The sequence below is a fragment of the Rhamphochromis longiceps genome, linkage group LG2 (genome assembly GCF_057381845.1).
Source record: "Rhamphochromis longiceps isolate RC_006_pf linkage group LG2, R_longiceps_female_GT1.1, whole genome shotgun sequence".
In the NCBI taxonomy this organism is placed as follows: domain Eukaryota; kingdom Metazoa; phylum Chordata; class Actinopteri; order Cichliformes; family Cichlidae; genus Rhamphochromis; species Rhamphochromis longiceps.
The window spans coordinates 40,776,543-40,796,605 of NC_140558.1; the positions used below are offsets into that span (position 1 = coordinate 40,776,543).

Consider the following 20,063-nt stretch of genomic DNA (forward strand, 5'->3'; position numbering starts at 1 on the left):
AAAGGCGTAAAGTGGGAAATGTCAACAACTTCAGCAACCCCCACGTTCAGGTTCAAGTATCAAGATAAACTCTGTCATCCAAAACAAGCATGACTAAAGCTAAGTGAGTGGTAATGAGAACAGGGCAATGGGTCAATTCTTATGAAACAGAGCTGCTGACTAAAAAATATTTTGGAAATTTCATGAGGTCTCAGAGCAAGTACATTCCTCTAAGATAATGAGCTGCCAGCTCTTTATCCAGCCTTCATATCTAAGTGACATCTGGTGCAGAATATGATCTCATTCATGCTTTTTATGCACCTCTGGCTTACTGAATTTACGTGAAGTACAAAATAAGAATAATCAGTTACTATTTGCCGTCTCACAAAAGCTTTCTGACAAAAACAATGCACCAAAGACCAAAGTTCTCAAAGTAAAAAGCAATCTTTTTTTAGCCATTTTACTGTGGACTATATTCACACCATCTTAACTCATGTTCTCACCTGCTGGCAGATGGTCTTCAAAACATACTTCGCATATACATCCAAGCTGGCCGTCTCGATCGAGACATTGCGTCCTTCGGATATGTCGTCGAGGCCGGCGGTGTGAGACAACCCTGAGCCTCTCAACTCAGCATCACCTGCAACAAGAAGGAGCCGGCAAAACCAATCAGTAAACATTTGGCAAAACTGATTATGCCTGTGTTTGATACCAGTTTTTACATGGTGCACTCTAAGCTCTAAATTATATAAGAGGAATATAAATAGTCATACCCAACATAAACACAGCTTTGAGAACAGCAAATACAGCTCCAACCACGATGCTGTTCTGGGAGGCAGCAAGAAGGTGGCGATCGCAAGACGACCGGATACCAACTGAAGCCTTGTCTGCAAAGTTATAACACCAGTTTAAGACAGGCTTTGTTTCAAGCTGAGAAAAATGGTAAAACGTTTGTAGATGCGCTCACTACCTGACTTCACGCCATCTTGGGGGACAGGGTTGCGTTGTGGTGTCTTGAAAAGATGCAGCAGAATTCTGCAGGTCAGTCTGGCTCCTGGTTCAGAGTCTTGCTCACTGCAGGCTGAAGTCACAGATCAAAACATATGCTCTGATTAACACAGAGTTCCTTCACATCGCATTAGGAAGGTTCACTCCTTTTTTCTTTTTGGATGGGCTACACAATCCACTACATCAAAGTCACACATCTAAATTTAAACCCTGTCCTAGATAGGCTCCTCATCAGGCAAGATAAAAGATGAATTTTCATAGAGCTGTTGTCGTGAAACAGGGAGTGAGAACAAAGCATTTACTACAAGTGAGAGCTGTTGGCATTTGGCACATGTAGTAGTGTTATAACATGAGCCAAATGCAACCAAACAGCATGGCTGAATGAGGCTTTGTCTCCACTCTGGGAGGGAAAAAAAGATTAACAGCAGGGAGAGAGGCACTTTTCTGGTGAAAGCACAAACTGCACCGAGGCTTTGTGGACCCAGATCAAATCAGTCACGTTTATTCTCCCCTTTGATAGAACTAATGCATTATAAAGCTGGATATTTCTTCCTGTGAGCCAGGCTGAAATGTGCTGCTCACTCATTTATAGAATGCCCAATGCCTGTGCGGTTATATAGAGATGCTTGGAAGGAAAGTGGTATAGAGAACGCAAGTAAGGCTAAAGGAAAAATGTAAGCGAGAGATTTAGTGGACAAATGGGCTTTACTATAAAGAATGTTTTAAAGAAAACACTCCCAACAGGGGGCAGTTTTTAAATAATACATAAAAGAAGTATACTTATCCATATCTATTATTAGATAAGTATTTCACACACATATCATATTCAAATATGATACTTAGGGATAGCTCAGTAGGTAGTGTGGTCGCCCCACGATCGGGGGTTCGAATCCACTGAACGGCTACCTTGAGGTACCCCACACGCTGCTCCCCGGGCGCCTGATTAGTGGCTGCCCGCTGCTTCACTGAGTGAATGGGTTAAATGCAGAGAGAGTAATTTCTCCACGGTGAGCAATAAAGTATACATTATTATTATTTTGGGTTTAGCAGTGGAGCACACCGATGACAGAGTTTAACCATCTCTAGAACAATGCTAAAATAAGGCAATGAAATGCATCCCATTAGTTAGGTGGACAAAACTCAACGTCTAAATGCACTATTGGGACTGAAGTTGTGTAGGTCACAAAACTTCAGAGTCCTCATATGTCACATGGAATAAAGAGCGCACTCTTTGAAACTTCACAAAGCTACATCTAATCAAAAGATGGAGTTGTGTCATTATTGTTCTTTTTTTGTGAAACGATCAGAATTAAATCTCAACCCTTGCATATACACATAACATAGTTACTTGTTCCTTTTGTCTTGGTTCAGTGCTTTCTATTTTCTTTTAATCTTCACATTTATTTTACTTGGTTTGCCTAATTTTACTTTTGAAAAGATAAGGAGCTGAATTGTAGATTGTAAAACTTAAAGCGTTTGACGAACAGTGGAAACCACGGAGAAATCGATATCTCAGCTGGACATCTGGATCTGCCAAAAATGTCCTTTCTGTCTGATACCAGCTGATCAACAATGTGATGTTTACTGATGGAAAATAACAAATTGTTACTTTAACAATTTCACAATTGAGGCATCCCTAACTGAACTTGTGAAAACGAGCTAGCAAAAGCATCAAGCTCCTGTGGATTCTGTTTTAGTACTACAACTGTAAACTTCACCAATGCGATCAAGGCTCCCGGCATCTGACCAATAATATTTGAACCAATGGCATAAAGTACTTCCTTTACCCGAATTCATGGGATTTAAAAACTCTTACCTGCATTGAGAAGGGAAGGAATGGCAACACAACGAACCAGGTCTTCAAGGAGCAAGCACTGTCTGGCAATGAGAATGGCTACGAAGGTTGCCAGAGAATCGTGGAAGGACAAATCGCTAACCTTAAGGACACAAGACAAGTAAAAGATCAAATTTAACACGTGTTTTGTGAAAAAACATTCTTCCCTAATTTAGAAAAAACAAACCAACCCCAAAAAAACCAAAATACTATGAAACTTCGGAAGAAACTAGCATTTGCTTTGCTTAATATGAGCCTCGACCACTGTTGAGAGTATATGCATAAGAGAAAATAAGGAAAACAGGTTTACTTTAAAAAGAAACTTACATCTACGTTACACAGCAAGTCATTGAAGCCACAGTTGCCGTTGTTAGAGGAGCAGCAAAGAGCCTTGAGAATGCCAAGCCATTCGGCGCTCAGGGAGCGGCAATATGCCGTCAGCTCCGCACACAAGATCCCAATATCGTTCACCCTGAAAGCACATCACATGTCATGAAACCAAAGTCCAGTAGTGCAGCAATCCGAGCCCTACACCCGCGTAGCCCAGCAGGAGTAACGCACCTTTCTGGGTCTCGGTGATCCACACACACATCCATTAGCACATTACAGACAAAGCTGTAGCGGTTGGGTGGGCTGTCATTCAAGAGTTTGCCCACCATGGAGTGGTTGAAGTTGTTGGCTGAGGGGTTGGCGATGGCCTCCATCATGAACATAGGATCCCAAAGCATGTTGGAGTCTGATGGGTCAATATTGCAGTAGATGGAGTTCTTCACTTTAGAGCAAAACTCACTGTGGTAGAACACAAGGCAAAAACAAATAGTTGAGATTATGTTGCACCGAGCAATAAAAAAAAATAAACATTAGTTCAAAAGTGGGTTCAAATTATTCTATTCTAGCATAATTTATGAGTCTATGCATTCTTTCCTGTGCATTTATACAAGTTGTTTTTTTCCTTACCTAAATATCTCACCAAACTTGTTCTTGAGGTGACTACAGGAGGTGTAGAGATCATACAGATAGGCCAGAATGCAACGCTCAGCAGAGGAACAGTCTGCTGGGTTCACACCTGACTTCACCACAATGCGTAACCTGTCAATACAACGAAAATGTGATTCGTTCAGTTATGAAAAGAAAAAGTTGGTTATTTCTTGCTCAGGAGGATGTGATGGGACAGCACGGGGAAACGGTGTTACTCTGATAAAATGTAATAAAATCCATTTAAAAACCACTAATAAAAACACTACTGTAATAACAATGCACCATATACGCAAGGTTATGAGGGTCCTGTTGGCCTGCATCATTAAAAATCAAGAAATTGCCTGCCACATAAAATCTGAACATGTGTTTCCACAAAAGAATAGAAAGCGATATACTGTGGTAATAACTGCGCTTTAGAGGTGCAATTAAGAGGCGTTTGTTAAGTGTTTTACGGTACACAGCATTCAGGAATCAAATGCACCGTCAGCATCCCCGCAGTATAAAAATCCCAATTAAAGTCAAGTGAATGCCTTTCTGAATGAGTGCAAACCAACAACAATTCTTTAACTCTGCAATGACTAAACGCATCCTCTCTTTACTACTTTAATTACAAGTTTAACTGAAGCCTTAACCCTGCAAACATCCCTTTATGGGTGTGATGAAATCTCTATTTCAGTTTATCTAGCAGAAAGATGACAACACAGTCTTGGTCCACCGACTGCAATTTAAACTGGTATAAAATGAGCTTTTCCAAACATTAAAACTTGTAACATACCCATCAAAAACTTGGGCTGTCTGCTCAGGATTGAGGATGAGGCAGGAGTGGTACCTCCTCAGCACTGCTACAATACACAGACACAGGCTTGTGGTGTAGCTGCCCACCAGGCTGGATGACTTCAGCAGCAGCTCGGCTTCCACCAGACTTAACTCATTCAGAAGCTGCGCAACACAGTCAACAGATGTTTACACATGACGCTCAGTAAACGGTGAAGTTAACTTGATTTGTCTGCATAAAATGTGACTGAAGTGCCAGTACCTGAATAGCGAAGTCTATGAGGCCACTAATGTTAAGGGAGTACTCCATGAGGTCAAAGATGAACTGAATGTGCTGGACGAGAGGCAAGTGGTAGGACATCCCTAAGGCAAAGCTGGTGATCTGTTCCAGCACATTTCTGGACACCTGCACACAAAATACCAGACGTGAAATTAATGCAAGAAATATGAGAACAAATATCTTCTTTAGAGTCAATAAACCAATTTGGAATTTTAAGTGCATGTGGATTAATACTCAAATCATGGTAAATAGGCAAACTTAGTTTAACTACCAGCAAAAGAGGAAAACTAATAAACGCTCAAAGTTTCTCACAAAGAGTCTGATGAATAAAAAGGACGACTGAACTGTCACATCTGAAGCTACAGCTGAAGGGTGATTAGCTTGGCTTATAGTAAAGACCAGAAGATGGGGAAGTAGCCAGTCTGGCTCTTTATAAAAGTTAAAAAAAGAAAGAAAAAGCTTAATGTTCAAGAGATATATGGATGGAATCAATCTTCTTACCCACTTGAATCTTCAAGAAAGCGAATAAGCATATTTCAGAAAATGTCAAACGATTCCTTTAATATAAATACAGACACCGACTCAGCTGTAAAGTGGTGGAAAGTTATCCTTATGTATTAAACTGTAAATCCCCAAACACTATGAGACAACGTCTGGCCTCCTGAGGCTTCTGAAATCTGAATTAGGCCCTTGAAGACTTGAGTCCAACTAATAAAGTAAAAAAGTTCCAAATGAAATTTTCAAAATGTTTTACACAGTTTATAATATGTGGGCTAATACTAAAAACACTTTACTATTCAGGACTGACTGCATTCTCTGCCATTTATAATTTAAATAGATGACATTATGATGCGTTTTTACCAAGTGGCAATCTCAGGAGCTGAAAATAGAGCCAATGCTGTTTCAGCTGCTCCCTTATACACAGGGGGTCGCTCCAGTTTGTGTTTTTAGACCAGATGCCCTTAACGACTCAACCCTGAATAGACTTGTCTCAGGTCTGTGAGATGGAACCATGCTAAATGCTAACCAAGCTGGTACCCGACTAAATATTCACACTTCTTTCTCCAACAAGTCAAAACTAAAATGGCCAAAATGCTAATGTTAAGGCCTCAAGGTGCAAAGTAAAAACCAGCTGATGGCATGGCCAATGGCTATATTTTATAAACTCAGGTTTTCAGGTTCCAACCTTCTCAGAGCTGTTTTGGTTCTGAGGCATTAAATTGTTTTGTGACATCTTACAGAAGAAATATTTATACGGATACATTTGAAAGGTCATTCCTTCGGGTCCATTTGGCTACTGTTTAAACAATAACAGAATCTAAAACACGACTCCAATGAGAAGATAAAATAATTCCTTGTCTAACCTGGGAGGTGACCTGGTGCTGGTCAAAGTGGGAGAGGTGCTGGAATTTGGAGAAGATATCCTCTGCAGTGGGAAAGGCCTCTGGCTTACTCCTCTTCCTTTTTTGTCCTTCCTCTCCTCCTGTGTATGCAGAGGGTAAAAAACAGAAGAAAAAGAAATTTAAAAAAAAGGAAGCAGCAACTCTTGCTGGTCAGCAGTATTCTTTCCAGTCCGCCAAACAGGCCAGCCATGAAATCTAGTTAAGCTAGTGGAGTCTTATCTTATTCCAGCCTACTTCGAAGCTTCGCTGCAAAATACATTGCTATGGAGGCACTTTAAAGAAAAGGAACGAGGTACTTTTTATTTAAGAGATACATAGCTGTGAAGGGAAGGTCATCACAACCTCAGAAATCTGCCATAAAACATTCTGGTATGTGCAATTATTACTCCCAAAACCTTAAATCAGACTAATAAGGTCACGTGTATTTGAGATAAAGTGTCTGTGAACAGATGAAAGCTATTAGCATAGAAATTGGGTAGAAAGAAGATTGAGTGATGTAAACCCCTGAGGGTTCATAGAGAACAGAAGGGAAAAAAAGAGGGCTTTTTCTTTTAAGAAGGGCAGAAGAAAGGCGTTACAAATGTAAAGTACACAAAGAGGAGAATTATTAGTCGGATAACGGCTGGAACGGCCACAGTGGGAAAGCAAGCAATTACCCTACGTGTGAAAAATGTTTTACAAACAACCAAACATGATAAAGCTTCTGTTTTCCATGTTGCTTTCAGCCAAAACATTATCTTTCATATGATAAACACGGATTATTCTGCAGAAAGATGCGGGGGAAACATTCAGTCAACAAATTGGGGGAACATGTATAAAACATTCAAACAACCCCCTGACTCCCATTTTCATCCTTAAAGGTGAAAAGTAGGTAAAATAAAACTGTAATGTAATCTTAAAAAAACATAAAACTGCCAGACAAAATTCATGCCCGGAGAAGCAAACAGAAAATGTTTAGCATCAGTCAAAGGAGGAACGCTGTTACCTGTTTCTGCTGTGCTTTTGCGGTTTAGCACCTTCAGGATGTCTTTGGTAATTTTCTTAATGGTGTGTCTCGCCTCATCTCTCAGTTTGCCCACACCGTAGAGGACCACTAAACGCTGGTTGCATTCATGACTGGCACTTTCCTCCTAAAAAGAAAGAAAGAGATCCTGATGAACTTCAATAAAAATCAAGAACGACAGGAACCAAAAGAAAAAGACGAGCAATAATTTAGCAAACTTTTCAAACCAGCTGATAAGGACAATAAAAACTACCCCAAAAAAAGAATCTTACACTGAACTGTGTTAAAATCATGCTGTGAATGAGTCCAGAATTAAAGCAGTTATAATTCTGTGTATGAAAAAATCTCATCGAGCACTAAACAGAGCCATTTCACAAATAACATTAAAAATATCATATTCATTTAGCTATATTAATATTAGAAATTATTCACATCAATGCTTTTTGTCCACCAATGACATTATAAAGCATCATTTATATAATTTAAACAACATTTAGGGACCAAGATTTAATAGATTCAAAAGTTCAATGGCCTCAGTGTATGTGCAACTTCATGTATTAAGCAAAGTCATTTTTTATAGCATTTACACCCATTCACAAAGACCTTGCAAAACAAATCAAGTTAATATACAAGACTTTATTGATACAGAGAGTAAGAGCTAGCTCTTCATGGGAAAAGGAAATCAAATCTAAAATAGCTGAAAAACAATTCCAGACCTCATTAGGAAACTAGGAAACCACCAAAACATATTTTCTTTTGGCCACCTGAGTTGATCTGGGTTGATTTCATAATGTAAATTTGCTTTTCAGTAATTTAGGCTATAGTTAAACTGAGACTGAAAATGAAAACGGGTTTCAGGAAACTAAATAAAAACTAACAGATGTACCGACAAACATCCAGTTCAGATGTTGTCAAAGTATAGAGGAAGAAGATTATTCTCCATCTTTATCATTTACTACATAATATCACTGAGTCATACTGTGCTTTCAGTGTATTAGGAAGATATCTGCGCTTAAGTCCCTGTAGGAGAGAGTATCGGGTATTTCTGTTTTCAAAGTCACACTGTAAGGATTCTTACCTGAGGAATAGGGAAGTGAGTGGCATACTGGATGTGACGGGGTTGCTCATACAGTTGAGGAAAGGCGGGGTCCATACCCTTGTCCTTACAGTTGGGCTTGCTGTCCTGATCTGTAACCGGCTTCTCTGGAGAGGGGCTTCCCTTGGTTTCACAGTGCATTGGAGGTGAGAACATCTGCAGGACAAAGAAGGCTGAAATTACTTCAAGCGAGGAACACCAAAATGTTCAGACAGAAATGGCTCCTAGTGTTTGTGTGTAAATTCTGGCAAAAATATACCTCATCAAAATTAGCACTGGAGTTATGATCGATTTCCATGGACTCCGACAGGCCAGTATCCTGTTGAACAAACAAGAATTCATGTTATCTTTTTACACCACACAGCTACTGTGTCTGTAACTCTACACAACATCGACAACAGATTCCTCCAACATGCCTCCATCTTGACACTGCTGCCTGCATCCTGCTCTTTGCGCTCCGATTCATCAGAGGGCTCATCGCTGGGTGAACGTGGGCGGGGCAGGTGGGAGTCAGAAGCCAAGTCGCCACGGGAAATGAGCGTGCACATGTAGATATTGTGGGAAAAGACGTCGTGACGGATGAGCTCGCAGAAGAGAAGGACTAGGTTGGAGAACTCCACGCGTTCGCTTTCATTCCCAGGCTCCGCTGTGAAGGGGAAAAGAGGATTTGAATAATTTATTAGCAGATTTCCCCTGCCAAATCATTTCGAATAAATATGCAACGAGTAATGAAGTAAAAAGGCAAAGACAAAAGGACGTAAAGTTCGTTCAATATTTAGACTGAGATCATGTGTGACACATCAGAGAATCATCGCTGCAAGAAACAAACAAAAAGAAAGACTCACTCAGGGTGGGAGCCTGAGTGTCGAGGAACTGCAGCAGCACATCCTGAAAGACTGGCAGTGTGGCAGCTGACAGGGAACCAGATGACACAGAGCCCTTCTCATCCACCACCTCCGACTCGCCGCACCTCTGCAAACAAATGTGCAACAGACAGTCTTTGAGTGCTAAATTCAGAAAAATGTTCTTACTTAGCATGTTTCTTTGGATTTACAGTAAATCTACACACACGCTGAAAGTCAACTGTGTATACACATTTAAAGCTTCTCACTAAATCTTATACTCAAAAGATAAAGATTAGGGATGCGACAACTACAAATAAACAACATCAGAGACTGATATGTTCAGACACAACAGATGGTTACCGTGACTTCAAAATATAAACTAAAGAATAAAACCCTATTCACACATTATCTGGAGATACATGCTATGTTGTAGGGAATGGAGAGCTTACCTGTGATCTTAATCACAAAATGTCACAAATATGTCTGCAAGTCATGAAGCATGCAGCAAATTCACCACCAAATTTTGTCAAATGGGTCATGTTAATAGTAAGCCCCCTGTAAAATGGCATTTCTGCCTTTTATTTTATTTGAACAGTTTCATTTGTGTCCCCACTGCTTTCTTCTCCTGCATGAGGAAGTTTTAGGGAGTTTGTATCGGCAATTATAAGGGACAGTCTGGAAAGCATTTTCACAGCACAGAGGCCCAGTCATAAAAACAGTGAATGGTGAAATCCATCACAAAAGGAAAATATTAAAATATGATGATGATGATGATGTTATGATGATGGATGACATGCATGGCAACATTCGGTAAGGAACTGTAACAGTAATAACGTGGCAAAAATTATTAGTGTTAGATCTGCGGCTGACAGCCACGGATGTCATTAAATTTGAATATATCCTGTGTAAGAAATGTAATAAATTATAAGGTTTCTGTGACAGAAGTTGCACTAAAGGTGCAGAAGCGGCACAACAGAACTCAGATTGGAGGGCGGTGTGTTTCTTACCTCTGCTTCTATTTCAGCCTGCCTCTTTTCCAGCAGCTTGGCCACAACCATGGCCCTGTGTCTGCCTGAACGCTTACAGCACACAGCCCATTCACAAAGCAAGGTCACCACCGCATCATCATCAGGTGACATCTGGGTAGAAACACGCTTTATGAGACAACATCTCCAAAAATAACATCACTCTGTGTCACACTATTATCTGATGATCGGTAATCACATGGCATCAGCAGTCTGCTTTTTATTACAATTAACAACAACGTGGTCAGTACTCTCCTGTAGCATGCAACTACTAAAGCTAACTCAAACTAAACTAACAACTGTGGGAAAAATCACTTTTAACTTAAATAAAAACCTAGCCTTTAGTGAACCATTCAATCAAAACTGGAAACGACCAAAACTACTTCGAAAACTAGAACTAAACTGAATACCAAACAAAATGTAACTAACTATAACTGCATTTAACTGTTAACTCACTAAAATATACACCAAACTCATTACCTCGTGGCCATCTTTGCTCTGGCCTGAACCAAATATCCTGTTGTACAGTGAATCCAGGGAGTTGTTGAAGTCAGACTTCTCAAAGCTGTGGTTGTCCAAAACCTCCAGAGTGTGGAGAACCCTTCCGATGGTGAATCCTGCCAGAAGATCAACATTATTTTAATTTGTTCTTAAAAGCTGCAATCAAGTATCTAAAGAGTGAAAGAAACAGTGTTCATACCCGCTGTCGTCTCCTGGCACTTATCAAACGACCACCTGAACTCCACTGCCTGACCTCGCTCCTTAATTTGTTCCTCAATCTCCCGCAACTTTGCACGAACCTGTGAAAGACCACTCTGTTAGAGGGCAAGAAACTGAAACCCAAAACCTGTGGGACTGCCAACAAATCTTAAGATTATGAGGTAACTAAATAACCAATTAAAAGTAGTGAAGAAGGTTTATGTAAAGCACAGTTGTGTTTATAAGTAGAGAATCTCCAAACACCTGACATATATTTCAACGCAAACTTCCATTTGCTCAAACTGGCTTTGTTGGTACTTCAGAGACTGTCCTTGTGTTTCTGCACTAGGAGCCTGTTTGTGCACAAATCTGTTTTGCTCTGTGCATTTCTTGTTCTTTATTGATTTACTGTAATACACTGGAATCCATTGCTTTTGTGCACTAGAAAAGCCAATACAATGACTTTAATTGCAAACAAATGAAAGAAAAGCCCATGAGGTTTTTTTTTTGAGCACCATATGAATAATTTCACATACAAAAAAAGGAAAATGTGAGTATGGATGGAGGTACCTGCTGTGTAAAGGCAGTGTTGCCTCCTGGCATTGGCAAGCTGGAAGGAGCGATGGGCAGGAGGTCGAGAGGGGAACCAGTCTTGTTTCTGCTGTCTGTTAAAGAGTAATGCCACACAAGAGCACTGGGACAGCACAACACAATGCTCTAATGTGACAATGACAGGAGAGAGAGGGGCAGGGAGAAGGAATAAAGGAATAAATACCGGGCTTAGAAACCATGTATTAAGTACATGAGAATGAAATTGGACATAGAATACCTGTAACATGCAGCTGAGACCAAACACCAGAGGCCTGTGCTGTGGACAGATATAGAAGTCTGTAAAAGGTGTCTGGGGCTGGTTCCCTCCCGCTGGCTGGGAGGTTGGTGTGGAGGGCAGAGCGTTGCTTTGCTGTGTCAAGATGCCGTGAGCTGGATGCCCTCCTGTGCCGGGGCCCAGGCTCCCGTCACTTAGCAACAAGTTGAGGCGGCGCGTGCAGAAGTAAGCCAGTCTTCGTGACAAGTAAGCAGACTGCACGAATTCCCCCGAGTACTGTGGCACAGAGGAGAGATTCACAGCATTAACCATATGTTTGATTTGATTAATATGGCGGATGTAGCAGGTGGTGGTGCAGACGTAGCTCCGACTTTCAAACGGTCACGATTAAAACCAGAGATATATAAAACAACTGATGGAAGGGTAATTGTAGAGGATGAACTACTTAATTTCCTTGCTGTAAAAATCAAAACTTTAAGTCAGGATGAAATTGTGTTGTTGGCCACGAACACATTTGAATCCGAGGGGATTGAAGCCTCCAAGAAAGTTTTGTTTGAGCTCTGCCCCACTACCTCACAGCGGTGCGTTGGATATAAAGGACAGCATAAAGACGCCAACAATATTAAACTCTGTCTTAAAGTGCTGAATGAGTGTGGGGAGAATATCCCAAGATTTGTCTCTCATCACCTGGATGATCTGCCGCCTGTTACATACTCCAGCATGGATGTGTGTTGTCTACTACGGCGAATGGACCAGCTGTGTGCTGAGGTGGGTGCTTTAAAACATGTAGTTAAACTACAGGCGGATGTCTGCGAGCAAGTTATGACCAATGCTGTGGAGGTCGACCAACGTGTGACTGTTCTTGAGTGTCAGCCTGAGGTACCGGCTGAGCCTGTTATGCTGAATGCTCAGGGGTCGGGGACCGCTTCCCACTTTCCCCTGGGGAAACACGCAGAGGAGCGGTGGGGGAATCGAAGTAAAGGCGGCCCGCGCGGAAGGCAGGGAGCCGGAGCTTTGGCTGCTTCAAGGACTGGGACAACAAGCACAGTGTCAGCGTTTTGTCCGGAGATGTTGCTATGTGGTCAAGATCGGGCTCCGACGACAGCCCGAGGCCGTAATATGGAAACTACAGCAACAACGGAGGATCCCGTTGAGACAGTGCTTTCTACATGCTCTCCACAATGGAGTAAAGTTGTGAAAAATGGCAAGCCTCGTCACAAGCTGGAGAAGGTTAATTCAGGTTCAGGAATGCATGCTGCTACCACTGGACACAATAAGAGGCCTGGACCTGTATCGATTATCGGCACTGGAGCTGTGAGTACAATCAGAACTGTGAAAACTAAATTGGTGAGCGTGTTTGCCACTAAATTTGCCCTGGATGTAGATGCAGAAACTCTTGCTCTGTATTTGAGAGAGAAACTTAAAAGAGATGTGACCTGTCAAAAAATTGCTAGTAAACGTAGCAGGTTCAGCTCTTTCAAGGTTACTGCTGAATGTAATGATGTGGGTGAAATGTACAATCCTGAACTCTGGCCTGAAGGGGCTCTGGTCCGGCGTTTTTATGAACCTCGTAAGCCCGGTACGGTGGTGCCAAGCTCAGTGGATCCAGCAGGGGAGATAACTGCGCCTTTTGGTACCAACGTATCAACATGAAGATGTCTATTCGGGTATTATCTTACAACTGTCGTGGTCTACGTTTGGGACAGAGTGCAGGGGACAAAGCTCGACGGATTGTTGTGGACAGTCTGCTTGCAGAATGTGACATTTTATGCTTGCAGGAGACATGGTTGTCCAAACAGGACCTGGGAAAACTTAACTGTCTAAATGCAAGTTTTTTGGGAGTGGGGGAATCAACAACTGATCTCAGCACAGCTATAGTCAGAGGCAGAATACCTGGAGGGGTTGCTGTGCTTTGGGACAAAAAAATAGACCCTGTGATAAAGCCCATTAGACTGGATGTAGACTGGTGTATTGGTATACAATATACACAGAACAATAGTAGTTTTATCATTCTTAATATTTATACTCCCTATGAATCTTGTCAAAATGAGCAAGAATACCTCAGTAGGCTGGCTTTTATTAATGCATTTATTCAAGACAATGATACTTACAGCATATATGTTTTGGGTGATTTTAATGCTGATCTCACAGACAGCAGTTCTCAGTTTGCTGACCACTTAACTCATTTTTGTCAAGTTAATAATCTTATCTTGTCTACCAAAGTGTTACTGCCTGCAGATAGCTATACATACATAAGTGAAGCCTGGCATAGTACATCATGGCTGGACCACTGTATCTGTACAGCTGATGGACATGCAGCTTTAGCAAACATGACTATTAGGTATGAGGTAACTGTGTCAGATCATATACCTTTTGGTTTTACTGTGAATGTGGAACAAATGCCAGCAACAACTGGAAACAATATTGCTAATATTGCTACCAGTGTAAAATTAGACTGGTCAGCTTGTAGTGAAGATGATTTCTTAGCTTATCATAGTAATACCGATATACATCTGAACAACATTTCTTTGCCGAAAGAAGCTATTTTGTGCAAGGATGTCAACTGTAAGAATGCTGTGCATAAACATTTACTCTGCTCCATGTATGATGATATAGTGACTGCTCTGCATGAAAGTGGCACACTGCTTGATAAACAATATAAGCATAAGAAACCTAACATCAGACCTGGCTGGAAAGAACATGTATCCATGTACCATGATGAAGCTCACATAGCTTATAAATGTTGGGCCATGGCTGGAAGACCTAAACAAGGCCCAGAATTTGAACAGAAAAAATGTGCGAATGCCAGATATAAGTACGCTGCTCGCTTTATAACTAAAAATGAGCAAATGCTGAGAGCAGATTCTTTGGCCAGGAAAATGTTGTGTAATAATATGGCAGATTTTTGGAAAGAGGTGAAAGCTCTTAATAACTGTAAACCATCTCTACCATCAACTGTTGAAGGTGTTTCTGGGGCAGATAACATTGCAGCATTATGGAGACAGCATTACAGTGCGTTGTTTAACTGTATAAAAAGTGATCCATATGAGGACAATCTTGACATGAGTAATGACACAATAAGTGTAAGGACACATGAAGTATATGAAGCCATTCATAGGTTGTCTGATAATAAATCCTCTGGTTTGGATCACATCACTGCAGAACATTTAAAACATGCTAGTTTAAGGCTAGCTCCTCTTTTAGCACTCTGTTTCACTGGGTTTATGATTCATGGCATATTACCAGACTCAATGCTGTGTATTTTACTGGTACCAGTTATGAAAGACAAAGCTGCAAAAGTGAGCTGTTTGGATAATTACAGGCCGATTGCACTAGCCAGTATTTTATCTAAGGTGTTAGAAAGAATCCTGTTTGATAGAGTTAGTGTGTTCATCTCTTCTCTGGATAATCAGTTTGGCTTTAAACCAAAGCACGGCACTGACATGTGCATATGTGCACTCAAGGAAATAGTCAGGTTGTATAGGGCTAAAAATTCATCTGTCCTCATGTGTTTCATTGATGCCTCTAAGGCTTTTGATCGAGTGAACCACAGAAAACTTTTTGATAAATTGAAGACACGGGGAGTTCCTCAGTACATCGTGAGGATTCTCTCTTACTGGTACGCTCATCAGAACATGCAGGTTAAATGGGGAAGCAGTATTTCTGCCCCCTTTGGTGTCAGCAATGGTGTCAGACAGGGTGGGATTTTGTCTCCAATTTTATTTAATTTATATGTCGATGATTTGTCCATACAGCTGAGAGCCTGTAACACTGGGTGTATATTAGGTGAAGCACTGATAAATCATCTTATGTATGCAGATGACCTGGTTGTTTTTAGTCCAAGCAGTGCTGGGTTACAGGATCTTCTTAATGTCTGTACTGAATATGGTGTGCAATATGACATTGAGTACAATGCTGCTAAAAGTGCTGTTTTGATATGTAGAACCAAGCAGGATAAACAGCTAAATTTCCCTTTGTTTAAACTGGCACAAAAAACTCTTGAAGTTCATAAAAAGGTGAAATACCTCGGTCACTTTATTACTGAGCAAATGAATGATGATGATGACATATACAGACAACGATGTAAGCTCTATGTGCAGGCAAATACTATTGCACGCAAATTCAGCTTTTGTTCACTTCCAGTTAAAGTGGCTTTGTTTAAAGCGTATTGCACACCGCTATATACTGCCCCCTTGTGGTCATCCTACAAACAATGTAGCATGCAGAAGCTGCATGTTGCATATAATGATGCGATGAGAATCCTTTGCAGGATACCTAGAAGTGGTAGTGCCAGTCAGATGTTTGTAGCTGTGGGTGTTTGGACTTTTAAAGCACTTTTAAGAAAGTTAATGTTCAGTTTTAGAGAACGACTGGATGGTTCGAGTAACAGTATAATTTTAGCACTTACAGATCCAACAGTGAGTGGTTCCCGTTACTCATCCAGTCTCAGAAAGCACTGGTTAAAGTGTTTGTGTATTTATTGATTTATTTTAAGTAATTGTGTTTTATGTATATTATGGTTTTATATTTTTACAAATGCTTTATATACTTATTTATATACATATATATATTTAATGGTATACCTTGTGTTGTGTGTGTGGGGGGGGGGGGGGGGGGGAGTTGTGTGTGTGTGTTTCTTGTCTTGTTTTTATGGACATGTAGTCTGCCAATAAAGATTGAATTGAATTGAATTGAATTGAACCAGAGCACTTGGTGTTCATTCACATCAGTCAGCTACAGAAATTGAAACAAAATGAGGGCTGTGGGCCCCGGTGGGTGCGGTCACCAAAGGTTACTGCCATCACACGAAGAAACAAAACAGGATAAAGTGGTGACAGCTGTAGAAGCACGTCATACCACAGAGCAGGTGGGTGGGTGTATCTGCACAGCTGTATGAATGTTAAGGAGGAGTGCAGGTTTCGCAAATGTGATCCATTAAAGCACGAGTGATGAGGTTAGATTGAAACTAAAGACTGAGGTTCATAATGAGGTGACAGTGAATGAGCAGATGTGTATACCTGTAGTAAAAGGGGCAAAAGTAGTCTGAGAAGCTCATCTTCACCAGGCCGGACTTTCTCAAAACACTCCAGCACCCACGTCAGGAACTCGTGTCTGTCTAACATACCATCCTGAGCACAGAAACACAATTCCAGCTTAATACTATGCAGATCTTAACACTCCTACACACTGTCTCCTTTGTGTGGCTGAAAAATGTATTAAATTAGAACATTTTCAACATCATCATATATACACAGAACACAGTAGCTGCCTCAGACTTCATATCATCCACTCAGAAGACTACTGAGATTAATATGACTGAATATGCTGCACATACATGCAAGAGCAACATCCTTTGGCAACATCTAACCTCAAAACTTTCCAGATCTAAAACAAATGATAATTTTTAGAAGAGAAACTATTGATACAGCAACAACCCTGAAGTTCAAAGCATCAATCAGCGTCTGTAACACGTCCATTTAAATTTAAATATCAATTACAGACGGCACAATTTAGTGAATTAAATATGATAAATATTTGTTACAAATTGCACGCTTGTGACTCAAAGATAAAATAGTATAATAAACCAGTGCGATTCATCAAAACCTAAATGTTGCCATGGAGCGTCATTAAGTTTGTGCACAGCAGGTAACTCGTGTAACTACCAAAGCTCAACTGCAGCATTTTAACTCCAAGACTTTTTCAGCAGCAGACTTGAGAGTGTGAGCTGACCTGAAACATGAACATGGCCAGCTTCTCGTTGTATTCCCACTGCTTCATGGCCGTCTCCACATCAGGGGGATTAGCTGGCAGGGGTGAGCTGCAGCCTTGGCTGGGAAACTGTCTGTAAAACTCAGCCACCTTCTGAAGCTGCTCCCAGAGATACTTGGTAATGATTTGGGTCCATTCTATACAAACACACATACACACACAAAGAAATTACTTTCACAGCTAATACATATCTAATACATGATGTCACAATATCAAATGAAAGGTAAAATTATATCGTTTAGCCAAATGATCCCTCGAGACTGAAAAGACCCAAGTAACATGCTCACCTATGCACGGGTCAATCACATGCCTCTTCTTGACTTTAGTTTCTGTGATAGCTGCATGATATGCGCAGGTCATCTTAATCATCCATGCTGAACGCATTACAGGGACTGAGTACTTGGCCAAGTATCCAAAAACCTCTTCCTTCTTGCTAAAGATCGGTACCTGTAAAAAGATTTAGCAACAAATTTAATGGAGTGCTGTATTGAACTGCTGACAGGGAAGCAGGAGTACACTGACCGAACAATATTGCTATATCTGACTGATATCTTCATCTCCTTATATGTAAAAATGACAGCATTTTCTGATTGCAGTGGCTGATATTTATTTTGTTGTGTTATCTTAATTGTGTGGTAAACGGCCTGTATTTGTATAGCGCCTTTACTAGTCCTGCCTAGGGACCCCAAAGCGCTTTACACACCCAGTCATCCACCCATTCACACACTGGTGGAGGCAGCTACAGTTGTAGCCACAGCTGCCCTGGGGCAGACTGACAGAAGCGAGGCTGCCATATCGCGCCATCGGCCCTTCTGGCCATCACCAGTAGGCAACGGGTGAAGTGTCTTGCCCAAGGACACAACGACCGAGACTGTCCGAGCCGGGGCTCCAACCGGCAACCTTCCGATTACAAGACGAACACCCAACTCTTGAGCCACGATCGCCCCGTGTGCTGGCAAACTGCTCAAAACCACTGTGATAAAGAGCTAAAAGAACCTTAATCATAAGTTAAAAAGGAAGAAATAACATAATAAGACTAAAAATATCCACAGTGATGACGGCCATTAATAAAATGTTTAACATGGATAAAATTAAGAGAGACTGTAGAACTGTGTCAAATTGCCACACCTCTAAATACACACAAATTGCATTCTGCACTTTTTATAGACTTCTTAGTAAGCCATTATTATTTAATAATTCCTTTATTTATTATGTCTATCTATATTATTATTAACATTAATGTTTAATTACATATATTTATATTACTTTTATTTTATTAGGGTATCATTCTTTTAATTGTTCCCAGGATGAGACCTCAGTAACTTCACCTCATTCTGTCACGTTTCTTCATCAAAATGTAGCATACATATCAGGAATGTATGTTATTCCTAAACTATATGGCTCCAGTCTTCAGAAATCATTTCATTCATTGCTTGATCTGCTTTGAAAATAAATGGTGAGAAAGAAAACACCTAAAACGCAGCCAAGGAGAAACCTGGAATTGTTATCCTTCGGGAAAAATGATCTGCCAAAGTCCTTAATAAATCCAGCCAGTTTATCACGGCACAGTGAAGTATGTTAAGCAATAAAATAATTTTAAAAACTGCAATGTGCAGGTAAAATGATAAGCAGCTTGCTTGAAAACACACACAAAGCTCACCTTTCATTTATTTCGATGCTTTAAAACTTCAAAATCTATATGCTTCAATTTGTAAGAGCACTTACTTGGAGAATAATTTCACAATATTGAACAAAACAATTCAGACGATCTATGACTAACAGATTTCGTAGTTCTTTAAAAAAAGAAAAATAAGCTGCTGACACTTTCAAATAAAGACATGCATTGTGTTTTGGGTCAATACACCCAAACAAGACTAACAAAAGGCTTGATTTACACAAAAGCATTACGTTTTCTTAACTAGGCTATTTAAAAAGCACTTTTGAATTGTTCCTGTTTCGTAACATCTCAACCAAACAGGGGAGTTCTGTTTAATATAGGAATTATTTTCTCTACACTCATTCAAACTGCTGCCTTTTCTCCTTCAGCTTTTACAGAACCAACACACTTTCTTCTCATGGTCATGTACACGTAAGGATTTTGCCAACAATATTTTTATATTTTGATCTTTTTTAACTCCACCATTTCTTTTGATCACGACCTCATCTGCCACGCTCTGGTGTGGTTTACCCCCAGATGCTTTCTATAACATCATCAAGAGTCCTCTTTGATGACCTCACCTGGGCTTTATATACACACTCCATTTGCTTCTCTTGGGTTGAGAAGCAACCTAAGAGTATGAGGAGTTGATGACTCCTCATACTGTTGCTCAATAATAAATACTAAGTTCTGTCTCACTAGGAAAAGCTTTCAAACCAAGCCTATCAACTTCAGTCAGCTCAATAAAAAAAAACAAAAAAAAAACAACAACAACAACAACAACAAAAAACTGTTATTAGCTAAAATCACTAGGTTTAAAAAAAACCTACAAATTCATATAGCTAGCAAAAAATATAGTTGTTGCTGTGGCTCAGGTGGAGTGCCCA

The 20,063-nt window shown here is 40.5% G+C and overlaps 1 protein-coding gene across 6 annotated transcripts in view; it reads right to left on the reverse strand.

Moving 5' to 3' along the window:
• Positions 1-20,063, reverse strand: part of med12 (mediator complex subunit 12) — a 38,793-nt gene that overhangs the window by 13,884 nt on the left and 4,846 nt on the right. For all 6 annotated transcript variants that reach the window (XM_085429051.1, XM_085429050.1, XM_085429047.1 and 3 more), the window contains exons 4-26: positions 17,807-17,966; positions 17,481-17,656; positions 16,769-16,879; positions 11,754-12,026; positions 11,495-11,641; positions 10,926-11,025; positions 10,706-10,842; positions 10,208-10,339; positions 9,201-9,327; positions 8,772-9,001; positions 8,615-8,674; positions 8,338-8,511; positions 7,242-7,386; positions 6,218-6,336; positions 4,836-4,979; positions 4,575-4,738; positions 3,779-3,910; positions 3,383-3,610; positions 3,149-3,293; positions 2,804-2,924; positions 950-1,060; positions 753-866; positions 483-619 (exon numbers count right to left, since the gene is read on the reverse strand). In XM_085429051.1, the coding sequence (XP_085285177.1) occupies positions 483-619; positions 753-866; positions 950-1,060; positions 2,804-2,924; positions 3,149-3,293; positions 3,383-3,610; positions 3,779-3,910; positions 4,575-4,738; positions 4,836-4,979; positions 6,218-6,336; positions 7,242-7,386; positions 8,338-8,511; positions 8,615-8,674; positions 8,772-9,001; positions 9,201-9,327; positions 10,208-10,339; positions 10,706-10,842; positions 10,926-11,025; positions 11,495-11,641; positions 11,754-12,026; positions 16,769-16,879; positions 17,481-17,656; positions 17,807-17,966 (3,387 nt within the window). The remainder of the gene's footprint in view (positions 1-482; positions 620-752; positions 867-949; positions 1,061-2,803; positions 2,925-3,148; positions 3,294-3,382; positions 3,611-3,778; positions 3,911-4,574; positions 4,739-4,835; positions 4,980-6,217; positions 6,337-7,241; positions 7,387-8,337; positions 8,512-8,614; positions 8,675-8,771; positions 9,002-9,200; positions 9,328-10,207; positions 10,340-10,705; positions 10,843-10,925; positions 11,026-11,494; positions 11,642-11,753; positions 12,027-16,768; positions 16,880-17,480; positions 17,657-17,806; positions 17,967-20,063) is intronic.